Source organism: Apus apus, chromosome 18 (assembly GCF_020740795.1).
Source record: "Apus apus isolate bApuApu2 chromosome 18, bApuApu2.pri.cur, whole genome shotgun sequence".
NCBI classification, from domain to species: Eukaryota; Metazoa; Chordata; class Aves; order Apodiformes; family Apodidae; genus Apus; species Apus apus.
In genome coordinates, this window is record NC_067299.1 from 7085256 (window position 1) to 7106799 (window position 21544).

The 21544-nt window shown below is 40.1% G+C and overlaps 1 protein-coding gene across 10 annotated transcripts in view; it reads right to left on the bottom strand.

Moving 5' to 3' along the window:
• The window catches only part of CUX1 (cut like homeobox 1), a 278864-nt gene that overhangs the window by 157803 nt on the left and 99517 nt on the right, over nucleotides 1-21544 (bottom strand). For 8 of the 10 annotated variants that reach the window (XM_051635434.1, XM_051635437.1, XM_051635430.1 and 5 more), the window contains exon 3: nucleotides 10664-10711. The exons of the other annotated variants lie outside the window; for them this stretch is intronic. In XM_051635434.1, coding sequence (XP_051491394.1) covers nucleotides 10664-10711 — 48 coding nt within the window. The remainder of the gene's footprint in view (nucleotides 1-10663; nucleotides 10712-21544) is intronic. 10 annotated transcript variants of the gene reach the window in all.

Genomic DNA, 21544 nt, shown 5'->3' on the forward strand with positions numbered 1-21544 from the left:
ACAACACTGTTTGGAAATCACAGGGACTTCCAGACCTTTAACCTCCCCCTTATTCTCTATAGAACTCTCATAAAAAAACCTGGCTGCTCATGGCCTGGATGGGCATATGATCTGTTGGATCAAGCACTGGCTGGACAGTCAGGCCCAAAGAGTGGTGGTCAATGGAGTCAAACCCAGCTGGGGCCAGGCACAAGTGGTGTTCCTCTGGGCTCAGTGTTGGGACTGTTTCTGTTTAATATCTTTATGGATGATCTTGATAAGGACATAGAGTGTATTATCAGTAAGTTTGCAGGTGACACCAAGCTAGGCAGGAGTGTTGATCTGCATGAGGATAGGGAGGCTCTGCACACAGACTTGGATAGATTGGATGGTTAGGCTAATGTTAATGGTCTGGGCTTCAACAAGGCCAAGTGCTGGGTCCTGCACTTGGGCCACAACAACCCCAGGCAACGCTACAGGCTTGGGAAAGTGTGGCTGGAAAGTGTCTGGCAGAAAAGGACCTGGGGGTTTTAATTGATAAGTGGCTGAACATGAGCCAGCAGTGTGATTTACTGGTTAAAAAACCCTCAATCTGTCCAGTTTAAAGGTCTATTAAAAACGAGCACCACAACTATTTTATATCTTTAAAAAAAATTTAGAAAAAGTGTGACAACTTCACCTGGGATAAAGAAAAAAAATGATGTAAGCATGCCAGCTTCCAGCTGAGTAAGGAAATAATGGATGAAAGAGACATGAAAAACGGCAAAATAAAAATGAAGTCCAGAAACAGAGGAACAGAGCACGGAAATGACATGGAAGTAAGTATTTGGAAGTTCACTGAAAACTTTTCAAATCTAAGTGAAATTGCTTCAGGAGCCAACAAGGATCAGCTGTGATCAGCTCACATTCAAACAGTTGAAGTACATTATAAAACTCTTGCTGAACATTTTTATTTGACTCTAAAAACTTTAGGGACCCTGAAAGAAGTCAACTTATAATTACACTAGCATAGTCTTGACATGAGCTGAGCTCCAAATCTTAATTTATCTAAACCAGGCCCCATTATGTCTTCTTTGACTAGAAAGAAACAACAGTGACCTCTGTATTCCCTACCACCCCCATATACATATGTTCACTTTTAAGTTTTGGCATCCTATTTGTCTTGATAATACCACTGGCGCTATACTGAGATAAGGGAAATGAGACACTAGGAATCCTCCCTCCTTAGCACACTCCTCATCTTCACAGTATCACCAGAACTATATGGAGGGAGCCACGGCGAGACACTGGTTGGAGGGCAGGCCTCCCTCTATCCAGGTCAAGTGCTTTCAGGAGTTGTTGCTCGGGGTACCGAGTTCACCCCTGATGCTGAATGACACCCTTCCCTACGTAAATGCTGCCCCACAAATCACCTGGATTCTGTATTCAGCTTTGCAGACACTGACTGCTCTTCTGTGCTGTACTGTCTCATCCATTGCAGTCAGACAGAAGGCTGCACAATTGTATTTCTGATTTGAAGATGAAACAGGAAGATAAAGCTCTTTGCAAGGAAGCTGGGACTGCCAGATGCCTGTGCATTCTGCACTGACACTAAATTCTCTGAACTTATGGGTATCAGCACAGTAACACCTTTGCAGACCATGAGACTGGCACAAGACCACGATGTATTGTTCCTGACAGATCAACTGGGATCACTCAGCACTGCTGTGCTTTCCTTTTGGTTTAGGCATCCCCAGAAGAGCTCCTTAGTGAAGGGATCACACTGCTTTCTGTGTCTGTAGGGCACTAACCAAAGTACTGGTGCTTTACCTGCAGTACAATTAACTGGGTACCCAGGGTCTCAAACACCAGCATTCACACAACTATACTAAATATTACTTTTGTAGGACTAACTCTTCTGCTTATCCTCATTGCTCTTCAGTTGCAATTCTCAATCTCATTAGTCACCTTAACATAAAGGTATGTCTTTTACTGTTCTGCACCCCATCTGGAACTAAGTAAAAAATAGTTATTTAAAACATAAGTTACTTTTCTGTTCTGCATTTTAAGATACCCTTAATGAGATACCCATCCCCCTTCATTCCTACAGCTTCCTTACACATCTTCTGTTAGCATTATTTTGCATCACAAAGTTTTTTCATTTGTCTTCAATTACTCTAAGCTACCAAGATGCCATTAAGAATTATAAGAAACATATTAAACAAAGGGAAAGGTGTGATAACAACTCATTAATGCACCATTATTTTAAGCTGTGCTATATTCTTCAATAGCTGTCTTGGAATGAAATGGCAGTTAGAGCAAGCATTCGTAATGCCATACGATAGCATCAGTCTTCTCTGAAGTCATTACAACAGAACTTAGCTGCTCTTTCATATAAAACAGTCCATCAGTTGCTAAGGTGGTGCAATGCAACACCTCTCCAACACACTCCATGCTTGTGGGCCAGGAAGCATGAAGGGCAGGGGCACAGTTTGCTTGGTTTGCATTTCTTCACACCAACAGGTATCTATATTAATAAATTAATTGTTAAAAGTATAACATTCTAGTTTTATAAATTAATCAAAACATATACTTAATTTATTTGCAGCTGACAGAAGAAAAAGCAAAAAACCCAGGGTTTTTTCTGTTTCCTGCAATTAAAAGGTTTAAAAAGCAAAATTAAAATTAAATGATTCCTGCGCAGCTGCTTAAAGCATATGGCGTGTATTTTAGCTGTGCTATAAATTCTTTAACCAAAATAAGAACTTCACAGTGGATACAATACCAATCTGTTCAACAGAGCTGCTCGGGTGCAGTGCATAGGTGTGCAACCAGGAAAGAGCATGCCTGCCACACCAACTTGTTGGAATAGCCTCAAGTTAAGATGAGAGCTTTAAGAGGGACTCAAATCCCTCAACTTTTCAATTCTGCTGCCCTCCACTGTGAAACAGCTGCAACCTTGAACCCTTGAAACCTTCTCTTCCTTTCATGCCCAGATAAATCCTGATTTTCCCAGACAAACAACGCTGCCATCCCCTGAGGAAAGCTCAGCTCCCTTGTTCTCACAGGACAGCTTCTTGTTGCTTTTCCAATCTTTGATCTTCCTTCCCAGTAAAACAGCCCAGCCCAACATGTGCCTCAAGATATTGACAGCGGAATGACAGCTTTGTTTAAATAGCTTTTACTGCTTGCTACCCTTCTTTCAGATCACTGTGTCGGTGGGTCTGCTAGCATTGCTGAACCTATCCTGGATCCTTTGATAACCCTTGAGTCTCCCTCCTCATGCCTCTCTACATTTCTGAGCAGCATTTCTCAGTTCCTGCTCTCACTCGACTCCTAAGCTATCCATCAGGCAGGCACCAAACAGAGCAGCCCTGCTCTCTCCTCCTGCCTCAGGCCACAGGCTCCTGCTTCTCTTCCCTCAGATCTAGTGATCACACTGTTGTAGCATGATTCAGCTCACTGACTTGATGAAAAAACTAAGCAACGCAGGAGAGGATTAATTTATTTTCCATCGTTGCTGGCAAACTGAACTGACTCATCCTGTGTCTTTGCTAGACTCAGCACCTTGGAGGAGGTGGGCACCCAGGGCTGGGACAGGAACAGTTTCCAGAGTCAGTCCCACGCTGGCATGGCTTGGGTATGACATGGAACCAGAGTGTCAGAGATGTGCATGGCAAAAGGAGAATCAAAGTACCAAATGTCATGAAAATTCCCTTCCATAATTATTCTATCAGTCTTTATAGCATGAAAATGTATTAACTTCTATAATATATTTACATCAGTTCACATTATATACTGTAATGTAATGAGGTAGTAGAGTTTTACTGGAGATTTTGGTATTGTTAAGTAAAACAAACTAAAGGAGATCCTGGCCCTGGAAGTAAGGACTTTGCTTTGTGGAAGCTTAGAGCTGTCCGTAAAGGATAAAGGACACCCCTGGACAATCCAGATAATGCCAGCATCCCAGCCCCTCTAACACATTCTTTAAACCCTCCCAGTTGTTTTCTGGTGTCATAGAGAAGTAACTCTAGCAAGACTGACTGTAGGAATATCCGAGTCAACAGTCAAGCAGCAAGAGTGCTGCAGAAATGTAGTTCACTTGCAGAGTTTTGCTCATATTAGTAATCAGAAGGGGGATAGAGAACATCTTCTGCAGCCAGCCCAGCCATGTTTGGTGGGGCAAAATGGGGCAGGGGAAGAAGGAGCCTCTCCTCCTGTCTCTGTGAACAGTGACCTAGAACCCACAATTGCTTTTCTCCCTTATGGGTGATGCAAGCTTTTGTTTATGTATTTTTAAAAAATAGGGCAGAGGAATCCTGCAAGAATGAGCTCATTAACTGCCTTTGTGCAAAATCCACCTGCACATAAATACCAAAATGAACCCCTTCACTAATATTTTATGCTGAGCTTACCCTCTTGCTTCTCCATTACAAGAAAGCAAGACCAAGCACTGGCTCGTGTGAAGCCTCATAGTAATTTTGTAATAAATACAGAAATAATTCTGTATTTGGAGAAACAGGGACTGGATAATAATGACACTCAGCAGAATACCTCGCCCAGCACAGCCCTCCTATCCTCATTCCTTCCAGCATACTTCAAGCTCTCTTTTTTTAAAAGGATGAGAAGATACTCCTGACACTGTGAACTGAAACAGTGCTGCCTGTCTGAATTTTGCATAAATAGTTTCCCACCACTGTTAGCATTTCACCCGAACGTGTGGCAGCAGCATAGCGAGCCTTAATATAGACAGCCCACCAGCTGCCAACAGACATTTCAGCACTTTGTCAATTATATAAAAATAAGAATTTGGGCTGATCCTCCCCAAAGTTATCTGAGTAGTAAGTGCTGTCTCAGTACAACTTGCCTGCACACTGGATGGGATGGAGATGAAACTGCAAGGGCTTCAAGAAGATGCACAGTGCCTATTGCTTGTTTCTGGGGGTATGCCAGGTTTGGGACCTCGTATGCTATCCCAGTAGCTGAGGTTTGTCCCAGAAACATATCAATATGGGACGGAGAAAGAGGTACATACAGGAGAGGCTCTGACTGTATTTGAGAGTTTCTGCAGTTCTGTCCATCAGTCTGGAGAGTGAAATGTCTCTTCTCTCAGGGATGTTTTTGACCCAGCACCCTGCAGCCCAATGCCGGCAGCAAACTTCCTACATGCTCATCAGGGAGAGCACATCTGCCTTTGAGATGCTGAAGTATATTTAAATCACCTTCTTCAGGAAAGATGTTGTTTAAACTGCAATCAAGGCAGCAAAAAATAAATAAATAATCATTTACACACTCGGGTAAACAAAGAAATGAACGGCTGCTGAGCTGCTGTTACCCCAAAAAGGACGCTCTGTGCCTCTTTCCCTTCCCTGCGAGCGTCGGGAAACAAATCGAGACGAAGCACAAAACCATCCCCATACTCCTTTTATACAAAGGAAATTACCCACCACCCACGCCCCGCAGGGCAGACGATAAATGAAAACAATTACCCACCAAAAAAAAATATTAGATTGACTTCATTTTGTTACACGGAGTGGTTTAATGGGACTTCCACTGAAAAGCAGGAAAGCTCTGGGCCTAAATCAGCGCGAGGCGAGCTCTGGATTTTGATGTATGCTGTTGACTTCCCCAACACAGAGCAATTTGTAATAGCTTTGCCACGCTGTTGTTTTCAAAGCTCCTGCTACATCACAAGCATTTATTTCTGACCACAAAATTACATTTATTCAACAGAAAGCAGCTCAGGGTCTTTAAGAGGTTAACTTCTGGAGTGCTTGGCTGCTCTCCAGCCTCTGTACTAGAATCAGTGCTAACGCAACAGCACACAACAGCACCCAGGCTAGCCGTGATTAATAGAGTGCTGAATACGCTGCTTTCCACATACACACACTTTTCATTCCCTTGCTTCCATAGATCATGGACTTATCCTCAAAATATCTGACTGAAATTGAATTTGGCTTCTCTCTCAACCGTTCATTTCCTATGTTATGCAAGGTTATATCCTTTTCTGCATGAGCAGAACCAAACCAGCTGCAGCTTTTGTGAAGAAAATGTGTTTTCAATTATGAAGCTGGCCTGAATATTGAACCACAGAGTTCTACTGCTACTCTAATTGAGCCATCATGGAGGGAACCTACAGGAAAGAAATTGCATTAATTAGGTTTGTAAATTTAACATATGGAAATTAAAGGGGGTAAAAAAATAAATATATTCTTTTCAGCTCAGGAATACTTCAAAATGCAGAAGGGAAGTAGGTCTGAAGTTGTTTAGACACACACATTATTAGAGTACACCTTCAAAGGCATGATTAGTAGTTCCAGCACACCAAACTGATTTTCAGCTTCTGTTGTCTGCATATGGAAAATTATTAAATTACTCTGCTGACCAAATTAATAGTGTAAAGAGCAATTCAGCTAAGTGGAGAGCCAGAGTGGTCTCATCAGAACAGCAATACCCTCAGAAGTACTTGCTTTGTGAGAAGAATATGAGAAATAGTTTTCACAGAAATCGAGTCCAGTGCGGTGTTCTGGAGGATGTGCCTTAAAGGGTTCTCAAAATGAGGGATTACTGCCTCACTCTTGGACAGTGCTGTTATGCCACATGAAAAGAATGCTAATGACCTCAGGAAATCCTTTCCCAGCCTTAAAATATCTATTTGATGACTTCACAAATATGGATTCCAACATTAGACTTCCATACCACAGCTTCAGTTCTCTGAATTAATATAGCCCAAGAACCTAACTTTTTTCCTTTCCTTCTTTTTTTAAGATTCCATGTACAAATATCCATCCACTGATGTAAACATGATAACACACAATTACCTACTCAGAACACAGCTTATTTAGATGGTTGCTCAAAGGAGTGCCTTGCCAACTTCCAAATGATACCTAATCATTTTGTGATTGAATCATAAAGCTCTTTAGTCTTTTCGGATTCTGTCCTTTATTTAGCCCAACATATGGTAAGCAAACCATTAATAAGTTGTGTCTACAGGTTAATGGTAAGCAAAACAAACAAAAAAGAGATGTAAAATAGAAACAACAGGAATTTTACCCCACTTACATTAATGACTTCTAACTGTCATGCTCATAACAGCCTATTCACACCACCCAGACCTTAAACCTTCCAGGAAAGTTGGAAAAGTTACCCACAAAAATGAAAAGAACAATACCATAATCTATAAATCAGACACAGTATTCTGTTCATTAAAAAAGACAAAACAAAAACATTCAAATTTCCATTAAAATCCTAAATAAGGAAGAAGTACCATAATAAAATTGTAGTACAGTAATGAATTAATAGGGTTTAACATTGAACAAGGAATGCATTTTGAAATTTGCAGCATGCTAAATTCCATTTCATAATGCTTTTACTTTAACTGTCATCACAAAAAAATCCAGTTACTTAAAGCACTGAGATCTATACAAAAAAAGTTATTTCCAGCTACTAATGGAAACTGTGTATTTGATAACTGGAACAGTTTTCATCTGAATGAACAAGATAAATATCCACAGAATACGGAATGTTCTGGTTTGGGGTTTTTTATTTATAAATTCATATTACACAAAGGGAAAATCCGGGGGGGTGGGGAAAGCAGGGAGTAGCATCCATGCTCAAAATGAAAAGAAAAATTGGCTAAAGTGACCTGTGGATTTATTTAAAAAAGTGAACTAGCCACAGGTTTACAAGCAGATGTCCCATAAAACATGCTTGGGAGGATATTTAAATATGTGAGCTTAAGTTAACCTCTCTCCAAGTCACGTCAGCCTTGCTGAGGGTACAGTTCAAGGACAGTTTAAGTCAACCTAAGCTGGCACAGTTGCACTTCTCCTGCCCTTGGGTTTTCTCTCCTGGCCTCTCTCCTGCCCAGCAGGAGCCTGCAGTGAGCTGCTTCAACAAACCAATCTGGTAGAAAACTAAGCCAGCAAAAAAAGGGGAAAAAAAGAAAACGTTAAGCTCACAGTGGGCTCACACTATCAAAAGTGCTGAGGCAAGGCAGGAGGTGGGGAGCCAGTCCTGAGGTAGGCAGGAAAAGAGCAATATGCACATAAAGCTACTTAAATATCTTTGCTAGTTAGGGAGCTGCCTGTCCCTTCTGATCTTCTGGCCCTCCCTAGTGCCCAGAGCCCCATGGAACACAATCATTCCACATGGGATTTGAAAAAGCCACTTCCCTTCTGAAGTAGAATCATAATTCAGTATTACTTGGGCATGCCAACGCACCTACTTAGTTCTGTCATTAGGGATCAAGAAGAAGATGAGGCAATAGCAGCAGGGGTGGAGACAGAAGTCAGAAGCCAAAATGAGGTGGAGAGGGTACAGTGAAGCTCCATCATGCAAGAATTATTCTTTGTAACTTTTGTATGAGGAACCAGTGAGAAGAAGGTGATGCTCCAAACTTCAGTACTGCCAGACACCTACAGCATTCCTCACCTGCTGCTTGAGGACACTCTCTCTTTCACTCTCTAGCAGAAGGCACTTTAGAAAACATCTGCTTTCACTACTTCTCTGTTTACATCTGTTTTATTTATTTACCCCTTTGGTATTTTTAAAAAATATCCTAGTCTGGGGCTGAAAACAAATCTCTGTAGTTGAAGCAGGGAACCTCTTATGAACAGATCACTCCCTATTCCTCCTTCCCTGCTCATGCCCCAAAGTACTTGACCAAAAGGTCCCTCTGCCATTACCTCCCAGGACATTAGATATCAACTAACAAGAAACTCACTAGTGCAAAGCAATCTTAGGGAGCTTCTGGGATGATCCCCCAGCTACATTGCTTGCTGAGCCATCTCAAGGGAGGGTAAGATGAAGCATCTCCAGTGGATGTGAAATATAGAAAACCTATATGCCTAACACAGTTTGTTCTGAGCTACCTGGAGCATTCATCTCGTGATCTTTCATACAGTCAGCCCTAACAATGAACAGAGACCACCTCTATATTCTGGACAACAATATAATGCAACAGAACAGGCTAATAAGACTCTTGGTATTTTGTTTTGTCTCCAAAACAAGATACAGTAATTGCATCTATAATCGAATACCACAATTCACAGTTTAATTTTCTGCACTTACGTAGTCAATCACGATTAGTTCAGATTCTTATAGGTTTCTAAAATCCTGTCTAGATTAGGGAGACTGGAATCACTGGCTAAGAGATTCAGCAGAACAATCTTGTAATGTATTCATGCTTCATTTATTTAAGAGGGGATTTCTACCAACAAATCTTAGTCTTGTAATTTGTGAGGCTGAATGTATACCAACTTCACTTTTACATTAGTGAAGCACAACTACTGTAAGGGAGTGTAAGTGCAACACCAAGGTAAGAGTGAGATGTCTCTAACAGCTCTCTCTAATGAGAGAATCTTCCTTCATTGTAGACAAGTTTGGATTTATGATTCTTCCTTGATCATCAGACATTTCCTTCATTAAAGAACAGTGCTGAAAGCACACATGCACTTTTCAGTCAGTACACTGAAAGCTTGAAAGTAAAGTGAAAAGGTTTTAAGAGCACTGCAATCCACTCGGAGCAATTTTGAAGTGTAAATTTCCATTGGCAAACAGACTCACACAAGTCATTCTTTGTTCTCACAAATTACTATTAGATACATCAAGGACAAAGTTGTCCTGTTTATTTATTTATGTACAGGAATACTTGGGAAATTGTGCTGTAAAATAAAATAAATAAAAAATTCAACTGCTTTTAACATGAGGAATTATTGCCTATTTGGGATACATATTTAGAAGGATGTACAAGTAATGAGAAATGCAACTCTCATTACAGATAATGGGAGTTGTGCACCTAATTCCCTACACAGACTTCTGAAAACACATTCCTGAATTTCTCTGTGCTCTGATGGGAACTGCAACAGTACAAAATCAGCCAACAACTCAAAGATTGAGAAAGTAAAAAGTGCTGCTGCTTTAATACAGCTAACTTTAAGAGCAGAGCTCTACAGTGTCTAACAAGAGTGTAAGCTAAAACCTAAATCTACCACCCCACGCAGGCACTGATCTTTAAAAGGAGAAATATAATTTGCAGACTTCATAGATGGCACCTTCCTGGAGGCAGTACAACAGCTCCCATCTGGCCTAAGCACTCACGTGAAGCGAGTGCTTCAGTGCTGTCCACAGTTATAATGTAAAATTCTGTAATTGGCCCAGCTGCCTTTTGCTATAGAAATTCTTCAAAATAACAACAGTTGGATTTTAAACCTGTGATCACTCTAATCATGTGTTTCTTAGTGGAGTGGTGTGAAGAGAAATCAAAGTAAGAGCCAGCACCATAGCTGTTAACACTTCCCAACAAACACCTGCCATCTTAAGGTTTGCCATCAAGCCCTCTAGAATACAATGTTTTACAGCTGAAAAGGCTTACAGTTCCTATTTTTTATGTACATTACATTGCATTCATTAAATGTTCAAACCATCAAGTCACTGAGGCATGGCAAGGTAGCATGTGCCACCTGAGGTCCCTGCAAGGGACAGCTTCTGCTCAGGTTTGCTGACTGCAAAGTGATTTGACCAGTTCAGCTTGTCCAGCACAAACCCGGCGTGTCACACACACAGCAAAACACAGCAGGGCTGAACCCCTGCCATGCTCTCTGCTCAAGAGCTCTGGACCCACCCGGCCCTGCTGAAAGAATGCCAGCACACCAGACTCAGGTGAAGCAACAGTGAAAGCACCATGAGAAGCATCAGCTCTTACCTCTCCCTGGAAACTCTTCAGTAATGGAGCTACCTGTTTGCGCAGGTCCTAGAAGACGGAAGCAAGACAATTCATCAGAAAAATTTGAAAGGACAAGTCATTGTGAAGTTTTTCCTAACACTATTTGCAGGTCTGAAATACTACTTCAATCCTGATTGCATTTTATGGGAGCTTTGATTAGAGTAAAGGTATACTGAGAATTCATTCTGAACAAGTCTGCATTTCCAGTTTGACACACACCTGCCTCTGTTGCAAACGGTATTAATTAACAAAATGTAGTGATGTTGGGTAAGCACTGAACACCTTCAATCTCATAATTCAGCTGAAACTCTAAAGAGATTAGAAGTAAATGCCTCTGTCTACCTAAAGAGCAGCTACACCTCTGAACTTAGGCCAAAGAAATTTCCACAAATGGAAGGTAGGCTTAAAGTAAGATGACTTTGGACCATTGTTTCAAGTACGAGTGTTGCCATTTTGTAAAAGGTCTATTTTCTTCATTATTTTCTCCAGAGTGCTCTGACTTTAGCCATCAAAGAACTGGAAATAGCCACCTTGAAGAAGGCAATATTGTTTCTTGGCTTCTGGAAAACTCAACATTCCTTCTTCAGAATTACAACACACTTAGTGCTACAAAATTCATTAAAATACAGCCCATAGAATCACTCAAGAAGTTTATAGCATATTTTTACTTAGCAACCAAGATGATTTAGCACAACAGAGCTATATCTGTCTTGCATAAAATTCTCAGTGGCTCCACTTTTAACCTGGTTTGGGTCTAATTCACTTACAAATTCTCAGAATTCTCATTGTGTGCCTGCCTGAAGAATAAAATCCTGTAACTTTGCAGAGAACACTGTATTATTCATGTACAGCCAAGAAGCTGGACTCCTATTTTTGCTGTGGTATTCCACTGACAAGGCACAAAAGCAGCAACTTCATAGTACAAATACAGCTAGAAATAAATCTGTAAGAAATAGAAAAACAATAACATGATGCTGCATCATCTAGGAGGGCAGCACTGATGCACATTACCCAGGAAGAAGGTGGACTTCCCATCCTTGGAGATTTTCAAGGCATAGGTAACCAGACCTAGTGTGGGTGCTGAAGACCTACTTTAAGGGCCAGGTAAGATCTTGTCAGCCTCTGAACGTTCTCTGCAACCAGGAGTCCTATGATGCTCTGAGAACACAGCTCACAACTGGAACAGTCAAGAGCTGCTTAAGAAACCCTGAAATCTTCCTAGCCCCACACAGGCCACAGTTCCCTAGCTACCCTGACCCTCATGCAAACGGTCATAAAGAGGTCTTTGAAGTATTTTCTCTGTTTGAAAAGGGTCTGTTGAAGCCTTGGGCCTTTCGGAAAAGGTGACCTTAATAAGTTAGGAAATTCTCTTTTCCAATGCTTTCATTTTTACATCTACAGTCATGCAACATATTGGACATTAAACTACTCACCAAAACACCCTTAGCCCTGGATTTAATCTGATTTTCCTGAAGGAAAAAGTAGGCTTTTGAGAGAAGTGATTTTTGTCATTTAAGTGACAAGTCATGCAGAGAGTTGGAGTATCAGGAGTTCTCCCACTCCCTAAGAAATGGCTTGGGGAGCCAAACACAAATGAAGCCATCAAAGACAAATCATCAGCCAAATTTCACTTCTTACATGGTTATTGCACTAACACACAGCTAATCCCTATCAAGTTAAGGATAATGTTGCAACTTTTTAAGCTCCCTCTTCGGCACCAAACCAAACAACCCTTCTGTTCTTAGACCAAGTCAAGTCACCTAAGTGTTTCCTGATATTTTCTGCTGCCTGTTTTAGGACAGAAAAAGGTTAGATACTGTCCTTGAGTATCACAAATATCTACAAATTACACCTCTACCAAGGCAAACCAGCAGGTTGAGCAGCTTTTCCCCACTTCTGACTACTCTGGGAGACCTGGGAGGGCTGAGCATGTTTTATAACATGTTTTCTTTGTAACCTGATGATGGTGACATTGAAGAAAGTAGCAATAACCATAATGGCAAAATAAATGCCCACATTCAGCACCAAAATCTAACATGGTAGGTTTCAATGCACAGTGAAATTACAAACAGAGACATCAGATTTACAGTCAGGCTACTGGTAACCTTCTACATTTTATAAAATGAGGAAAAATAATGCTATCCAAGCAAAGCCATGGTTCTTGAAATAAAAATCTCAGCTGATAGGAAATCATCATGTTTAGGGCTTCTGTTCCTGGTATTGCCTCTGAATTTACTGGCTGTTTTGGCACCAGCCAGCAAACTGATGTCAAAACTAAAAGCAGAAATAGAGGAGATCTAATTCCAGTCCAGCCTCAAGTCTCTTGCTTGCAGGGCTCTCAAGAGCAGGGCATTATTCCCACTGCCTAAGCACACAGTGTCAGCACCAGAAGTCACCCCAGGTACATCAGCAGATGACAAAGGACCATGATGGCATCCAGTGAAATAAAGCACAGCCAGCTCTCAAGGCAGGAGAACCAAAATCCTGCTGCTCATTGTGTGCATGGTGAGCTCTAGCCAAGAGCCTGCTGCTGAACTCTTATAATCTGACATGCACTAACTTCTGAAAGACAGGATTTCCAGCACTTTTTATTTCATCATATAAACTATGTCAGGACTTTGCCTTCATATTCATCTTTCATGAGATATGTTGTTGGTAGTTGTTTATAGCAAGACAAATGGGAGAGAAGCAGGAGGAAAAAAGGGAATAGAAGGGGCATCCCAAAGCTAAGAAAACAGTTGGTCAGGCTGTCAAAAAGGGAGAAAAGCTTTCAAGTACAAAATCTGATTCCCACACATACTTCATTTAGCAAATTCAGGATGCTAAAACACTCATCCCAGCAATCACATCGTTACCCAGCAAAATTCATGCCATAAAGGGAAAACCTGTTGTGCTTGATTTAGACAGCAGCTTTTGTTGGTGGTAAAACTGTTTTTAAAACATTGCATGCTAGTGGAGAACACAACTCAAAGTGATTCAGTCCCACTGGCAAGCAACTGGTTATATCACAGTAATCAATTCGGGGCAATCCTGGGACACACTGATCATTAGAGCACATAGTTTAACAGGGTAAAATGCTCTGACAACTTGAAATCTTAGCAATAACTTGAAATCTGTTGCAGCTGAACAGTAGAGACAGAGCATCCCACTTCCATTATCTTCACAGAGCAAACAGTCTAAGAAAAGTAACTGCAAGGAATTTCCAGTGTTACCAATTCCGCGCTTACTGAAGGAAAAATACAAACAAACAAACAGTAGAAGTGGCTTCATCCTGGCTCAAACCAGGACACTCCAGTATTTTAAATGCAATCAAATATGCCGTGCAGGTTAGTGGATAAGTGGCACACCCCGTAACAAAAGGCATAAACACCTTCACACCAGTTTTTTATTTCTTTTCCCTCTTCCTTCCCCCCATGCAAAGAGTCTACAGTCTACTTTTTTAATTCTTCCTTGGCTAATCTGCATCAAAACTTTAGACAGCTCACAACAAAAGGGAAATAAAAATAAACACAAGTCAGGAACACATATGCCTCGAGTCACCAGCTAAAGCTGCTGGTGAGATTTATTTTTGGCAGTTTGGAAAAATTCCTCATCAGACTTGGTCTCAAAATATTACACTAACATAAAATAAGATTTTACCTTCTTTGCACTAAACTGAACAGAAAGGACATTCAGTTCAGACCCAGGGGAATCTGTAATGTCAGTTAGTAAGGACACCATATGATTTATTATCTGTTTAAAGTGTAGTGGCCTTTACTGCCTGGGCTGTGATCAAAACAGGAAAAGCAACCAACTTCAGCACTCGTATCCAGCTAGCAAATCATTGCTATCAGGCAGAACAGCTAAAAAGGCTACATGCAATTGAACATTAAAACAAATTATAATTTATCAACACAAATGCATTGAAATGTTTGAGAACTCTGATACAATCACATTATTAGCCTGTTTTTTCATGCCATCTAAACGTGTGCTCACTCTCTCTGAGTGATTTATCAGGGTAAAGCAGTTTTCTGAAAAAGGCTCCATCACAGACAAACTCAATATATGAAGCAGGGACTGAATTAGGATGCTGTATCATTATCTGAATCAAATCTGATCGCTGAAAGCTAATATAGCATTTTCCCTTGACAAGAGTATAAACAGTGAGTTTACATTTTGATCAAGTAACTACAGAATGAAATCTGAATCCAAATAATTTTTAAGTCCCTTTCTGTTCTCATTTAAAATAATTTTATGGAAAATAAACCAAAAGTAAATCTATGGTAAAAATCTGGGCAGCAAATGCACTTTCTTACAACTAAGCTACATTATCTATTGCTATCTTAATACACAGTGTACAGTACAAAGAACATACAAATGGCCAGGCTACCAAGCCTCTATTTGTAGTTTACTTGAGGTCTGAAGCTACACAGAACCTTCTGATCTCCTCACAGACTGCTCCATCTCATTTACCTCCAAAATGCTTATCTCTAAATGTCACAACAAGAGCCCCTACGACCCTGCTCTGATAAAATGGTCGGGCAAGGCTAAGCTTCACCTAGACACCTTTATCATCTACAGAAATATTGTGCTGTTGCAAAATAAAACAAAAACCTTGGCAAATGTTCTTTTGTGTAGCTCCTGCACCACATCCTATGATATGTTCTACATATTTTCTCACTGGGACACGCATTGGCTGGTGAATGTCACAAAGTCTGGCAGAGAAATCATAATGAGAAGCAGTCCCCCTGTATCAGCATCCGTGACATCATTAGTTCAGCTGTCACAACCTATTTTTGAGCTGCCTTATCACTAGCAAGATGCTACAGCTTTCCCTGCCATCTTACCCCTTCGTGTTTCCTTCCTTGTTAGTCCACATGTAGTAAGGAAAGAACAGGTGGCCCTGTGCTCAAAATTGGCAGGGCTGAACATTGTGATTCCAGATACTTTCTTATGAGAACTTATAAAAAAGAAAGGGGGAGGGTGTGTGTGGGGGGGAGAGAATAAAAAGAAAAAAAAAAACAACCACCCAGAACAAAACCCAATATATATTGACTGTGTGGGAAGGTATTTTTCAATTCAATCCACATACACAAGATGCAGCACGGCCTTGAAAGGAACTCTTGTGTCAAAAACTGGCAACCAGGTTCAAGCCCCTCTTTCAAGAGGGGCAGTGTGCTGGTTTGATGGATATTTGTTTCTTCAGCTGGGAGGATCACAAATCACAGAATTGTCATGGTTGGAAAAGACCTCCAAGATCACCATGTCCAACTGTCAGCCCTGCCACCCCCCAAAGGAAGAAAAACACACCAAAAAAACCCACAACCCAGCGCCCACTGGAGCATGTCCTGAAATGCCACAGCTACATGTTTTTTTAATACCTCCAGGGATGGTGGTTCTACCACATTCCTGGGCAGCCCCTTCCAGTGCCTGATCAATCTTTCAGTAAAGAAATTCTTCCTAATATCCAATCCACTTCAGGCCATTTCCTCTAATCCTGTTATTCTTTACTTGGGAGCAGAGGCCAACACCCACCCCCCCCCACAACCTCCTTTCAGGTAGCTGCTATTAGGTTTCCCCTCCTCTGTTTATCTGTGTGCCCTCACAGGCAGGGCTCCATACACTTTGTCCACACAGCTATTATCTCAGTAACGTTGTTGAGCTTCTCTCTCTTAAAAATACAGCTGAAAGAGGGAGAGGTGAAAAGCAGCCAGGCATGAAGGATTTGGGAAGAACGCTGGCATCAACTTCCAAGGTGTGTTTGATTATTATAAACTTCAAGGACACAACATGTCACTGTGAAACACAGAAATCAGCAAGTTAACTATAATTAGTAGTAAGCAGTTCTGCTGCTTAATTAGAGAGAGACAGCAAGCATATATGCTTCACCCTGCTATGGGTAAACTGGTGAACAAGCTGGGATCACACACAGTCAGATGCTCACCTACCAATACCTAAGATTTAAATATTACTTCTTTTTATTTTTTATTTCAATTAGGAAAAAATCCAGAATATGCCATTTTTTTCATCAGAGATCCTGAGCTCCTGTGATTGGAGTAAAACATTTAAGTCTTCATGTTTTATTAGTTCAAGCAAGCTCCACTTTGTTTTGCTTTAAAAGATATGAAACTGAAATCCCAGATAGTTGTCCAAACAGGCATTATGTAGTAACTTAGATGACTTACTTAGTTCCTAAAATATAAAGTAAATTAAATCATATGAGCAAACAATTTATTGCTCAATTTACACTATGATTTAATGAGATATAGAACCTTATTGCTTAAGGCTGCTAAAGTATTTACTTCCAAACTGATCCTTAAATAATAAAACATGATGTTATCAATTTTCTATATTTTTAGTTATTTAGCACACTAACAGGCCAGTATTTTCTCTGGACAAAAAATTAAAAATCTTTTAAATGTTACATTTATGTTACAGATATGTTTCAACCTAGCACAATGATAAATAAAAAAAATCTTGATTTACAGTTGCAAAATGTACACCACAGTACTTTCTGAAATATTTCAGCTCACAGATCTTGTGCAAATTCCATTAGCTTTAATTATTTATTAGCAGTAGATTTAGATTACTGTTCTTGACCTATTTTTCAGTGTATGGACCCACCCAGCAAGAAGTGAAAAAATACTCCAAGGCTGATTTAGTGAGAGCAGACTTGAGCTGAAAGGAGAATATTAAGCAAAAACACATGCATTGCAATTCAGGAGGAGAAGCTTGCACTTCAGAAAGGTTATGGATTAGGGCATACCCAGCCTACAGAACACACACTAACAGAGATTCTTTGGAAAGTGATGAATTTTTGTTATTCACCCACCTCAGAGCATTTTGTAAAATTGCAGCCACATGACACCCCCAGAAGAAAGTGAGCATGGACAGCAGACACAGAAGTTTCAAGACTTACTTTGTGGATACACCCTTGTTTCTACCAAACTCTGTAGACCACACAGGCTCCTAATAAGCCATGGGGAAATGAGTCTAGAGCCAGCAAGAATTTGGGGCTGGTCCTGGGGTCCTTTTCAATGGCAAAGAGGCAAACCCATGCCCTTCCCAAGCACAAGAAAAATGGACTATCTGTGAGGATGTCTACTTGCCACATTTCCTTGTGTCTGGGACTGGCACTTTCCTGTCAATGGAACTACTCACTTGCCCGAGTCTTAATGGAATCCTCTTATAGCTTCTTCCAAGTTAAAATAAACAAAAAGCTAACAAGTTTACTCTGTGCCTATGAAGCAACGTATAAACAGACTGGTTACCTTCATAACTGTTTAAAAATCAACTGTGCTAAAGAAGACCTGTTGCATCCATCTACATATATGTATGTATATATATACACACATACACGATATATATATACAGACAGGCTATATTTAATAAAAAAAGAATTTTTTAACTACCTTTACAAATTAATTTAGTGAACTGTGCTTTTTAGAATCATGTTAAAACCTGCTGTCACTTACAAAACAGCAAGTTAACATGGGCTAGAAAAGACATTGAACAGAAGCAATTGAGAACTTAGAAACTAGAGTTGCTAGGAAACAACAAAAATTAATTAAAACAAAAAAGATTCAGGTAGAGCTTTGGAAGGAGCAAATTGTAGTGAAATGAAAGCTTGGTCACTAAAGTTCCAGTAGGGAATAAAAAAAGCCCAAACATCAACAGATTACTTATTTAAGAGTTCACCAATACACAGAAAAACATCAAGCATAATTTTTAACAAACATATTAATTTAAAAGGCTACATACTGGCTAATGGCTCCACGGGAATTTTTCCTCCTGCTAACAGTTTGTCCTGCTTTCTCCTTAAACCCTGTTGTCCCTGCTGAAGGCTGCAGGTGACACCAAACATGCCACGATAGACCCTCACTATGGGGAATGTCTGTATCATCCCAGGTCAGCAGAACTGCTTATTTATGTAATAAAAACCACATCTGATTAGCCAAATAACTATTTCAGAATCTTTGAAGTGCTCTGTTCATGCCACATATCAGCAAAACCCAGAATTACCATTCTTAGGGCTTAGGCCAGTATGTCTGCATACAGAAAAGATAATTACTTGGTAACAAGGTGTTGTTAAGTACCTGCAGATTTTATTAGATGAGTACATTTGTCCAATAAAACTGAAAGCAAGCTGACTGCTTAGCTGTGCATCCCAATAAACAGCCTCACCTACATTTGGCAAGTTTTAACCAGAACTGCTCTACCCCACCAAAAACTTCACATTGTTCTGCAAGTTCTCTGCCTCTGCGATTGTGTTTTCCAGGGGAAAAGATCCTTAAAGCTCGTCCCAAATCACGTCTTGCTGGATCTTTCTCCATCCACTACAGTGTCTCATTTTTCCCTTTAAAAGTCTATGAAGAGTTCAAAATGCTTTCCTGATTATTCAGAATTACAGCCTGCAGAAAAGAGGTTTCTCTTCCGTGTAAAATGGGGAACTTCTGAATAAAGGTTAATGTTATGAGTTTTAGAAAATTAACGTGTCTAATGAGAAGCTAATGACATGGGCCACGACTCTGCAAGAAAATGCAACTAAGTACTGTGGTCCAATTACAACACCAGTTCAAACACAGACTAATGCTTCACATGGTGGATTTAAAAAGAAGAATATTTAATGTGAAACCATAATTGTGCCTGCAATTTTCCATATTCCTTTCACACAAGCAGAGCTGTGTCTGAAGCAGTGTGCACGCTACTTCAGCACTTGGTCTTGCCTTCTTAGAGGATGAAAGCAGAAACCTGGGTGCCCATCTGGCAGGGCTGCACTCAGGAGGTTTGGATTTCTCCTGAGTCTCAAGGAAAAGATGGGTAGGACCATTCAGAAATCATTAATTTAAATTGACAGTTTTATCTAGGAAAAGTGAGAGCACTGAAAAACATATTTTATAACCCATTATGGGTTGAGTGGAAAGATTTCCAAAATACAAACATCTTGCTTTAAAGTCAGGTTATGTTTCCAAGAAGAATAAGTCTGTGTTAAATATAAGGAACCATGCTTCATCTCACAGATCCTCACAGACTATATGTAAAATCGGGGGGAGGGGGGAAGTGCACCAGTCTGTACATTGCAGAGACATCAGATATTGCAAAATTGTTTTCCCTACTTATCTCTTAAAAACAGGTTAAAAATCTAGCTGTGAACAAACCATGCATTAATCATACTCCGACATACCTGCATGTAAGAACACAGGTGTATTTACTGATTTCTATCATTACAGTCAGCCTTTTTCTATTATTCCAAAGCAAGAAAATCCAATACTAAGCAATCCTCTAAATCTTTTTGTAAGATTTGCTCACTTGATCTTGATCCTGACCATTCAAGTTTTACTCAAAAGCCAGTTGCTCCTACAGAAAAGTTGCTGTTTCAGGAGGATCAGAGGGAAAAGCCTCCTGTCTTGCAAATCCATGATCTACATTTGTTAAAACTCTTGTGCTCATCATCTATATTATCTTTATGTTCTTTTGACCTCTTCTATGCAAGGAGCTGCTGGTTAGCTGTCTGGTTTGCCTCACAGGTTACTGTGTCTTTACCAGGCATCGCCCTTTAAATGCAGCTAAAGTGGGAACCTCAGATTCCTAAAAATATGAGAAATTTGAAGAAAAAAAGAATCAACAACGTCAAAAACATCAGGATATAGACCCAAAGGGTTTACTACAACTAGCTTAGCATACCTGGTAAAAAACACCTGAAAATTAATATAACTGTCATCCTCCTGACCTAAATAAAACAAACAGAGCACAAATCTTTTCATGTTGCTTTGGGAAGACAAGCAATTCAGAGAAAAACTTTTGCTGCCTTTACACTTCCTGGCAAAATTCCTAATGAAATACACTCAGGCCTATAATGCACATGCTTTGGTAGCACACTGCAGATATAAATGAAAGAAAGCAAAATCTCACTGCAGATTTATTCAACACATTTACCTTTTTTGTGAGTTGAACTTAAGAAATAAAAAAATCCACTTAAAGTACTTTTGAGCAGAATCACCTTCTCACAACTGTAATATATAGCCTCAGCTGGGACTAATTCCCAAATTCATGTGCTGAACTTTGAACTGTTCCAGAATCTGGAGGAGGGGGACAGGGAAGAAAGAGATTTAAAAAAAAAAAACCAAACCACACCAAAAAACTGGAAAAGAAACCCAGAGAATCAAAAATTAAAAAAGGAGAGACAGAAAGGTGCACTTTTTTCTGGCTTGGAAGGCATGTGAGCCTAGCACTGAAAAACAATGAACTCAATAGCAGATTAAAATGAGACATACTTGTGTAACAATAAATCAACAGAATTAATACAAGCTTATCTTCTACTAACTTAGAAGGGGAAGGTGACAAATTGCACTTAAGGAAAAATAGTTTTACTGTTGCTAGCATAAGCTGAGCGTCTATAGGAAACTGCTAAATTTAGAAAGCCAGCTTTTGATGATAGCAACAGAAATTAATTCAAGTTATTGTGTGTGTGTGTTGTGTTTTTTTTTAAAGAGCTCTAGAATGTTACTCATCTTCTTGAAACTCTTACCAAAAGTAGAGACTTCATAATTGCATTATCCTCCCTGCCTACTCCCTCCTACTCTTCCCCCTTAAAAAGGCAGAATTGCTCCTTTGGGCTACAGCAATTTAGGAACTTAATGCAGTTTAACAAATTCCCTATCTCTTGGCTGGAGCTGTTTGGCTCTGACAGATGAATCAGAGAAGTCCATAAACGTCTGGAGGATTCGTGCAGACTTTTTCTTGTATGACTATATATGGCAACTACAGATCAAGTTATCTACAATCATTTTAACCTAAGCTTCAAACTCTTTACCTTATTCCTATCTTTGTGGCAAACTTCCTTGATCTGCAATACTGCTAAATTAGAAACTGTCTACTACT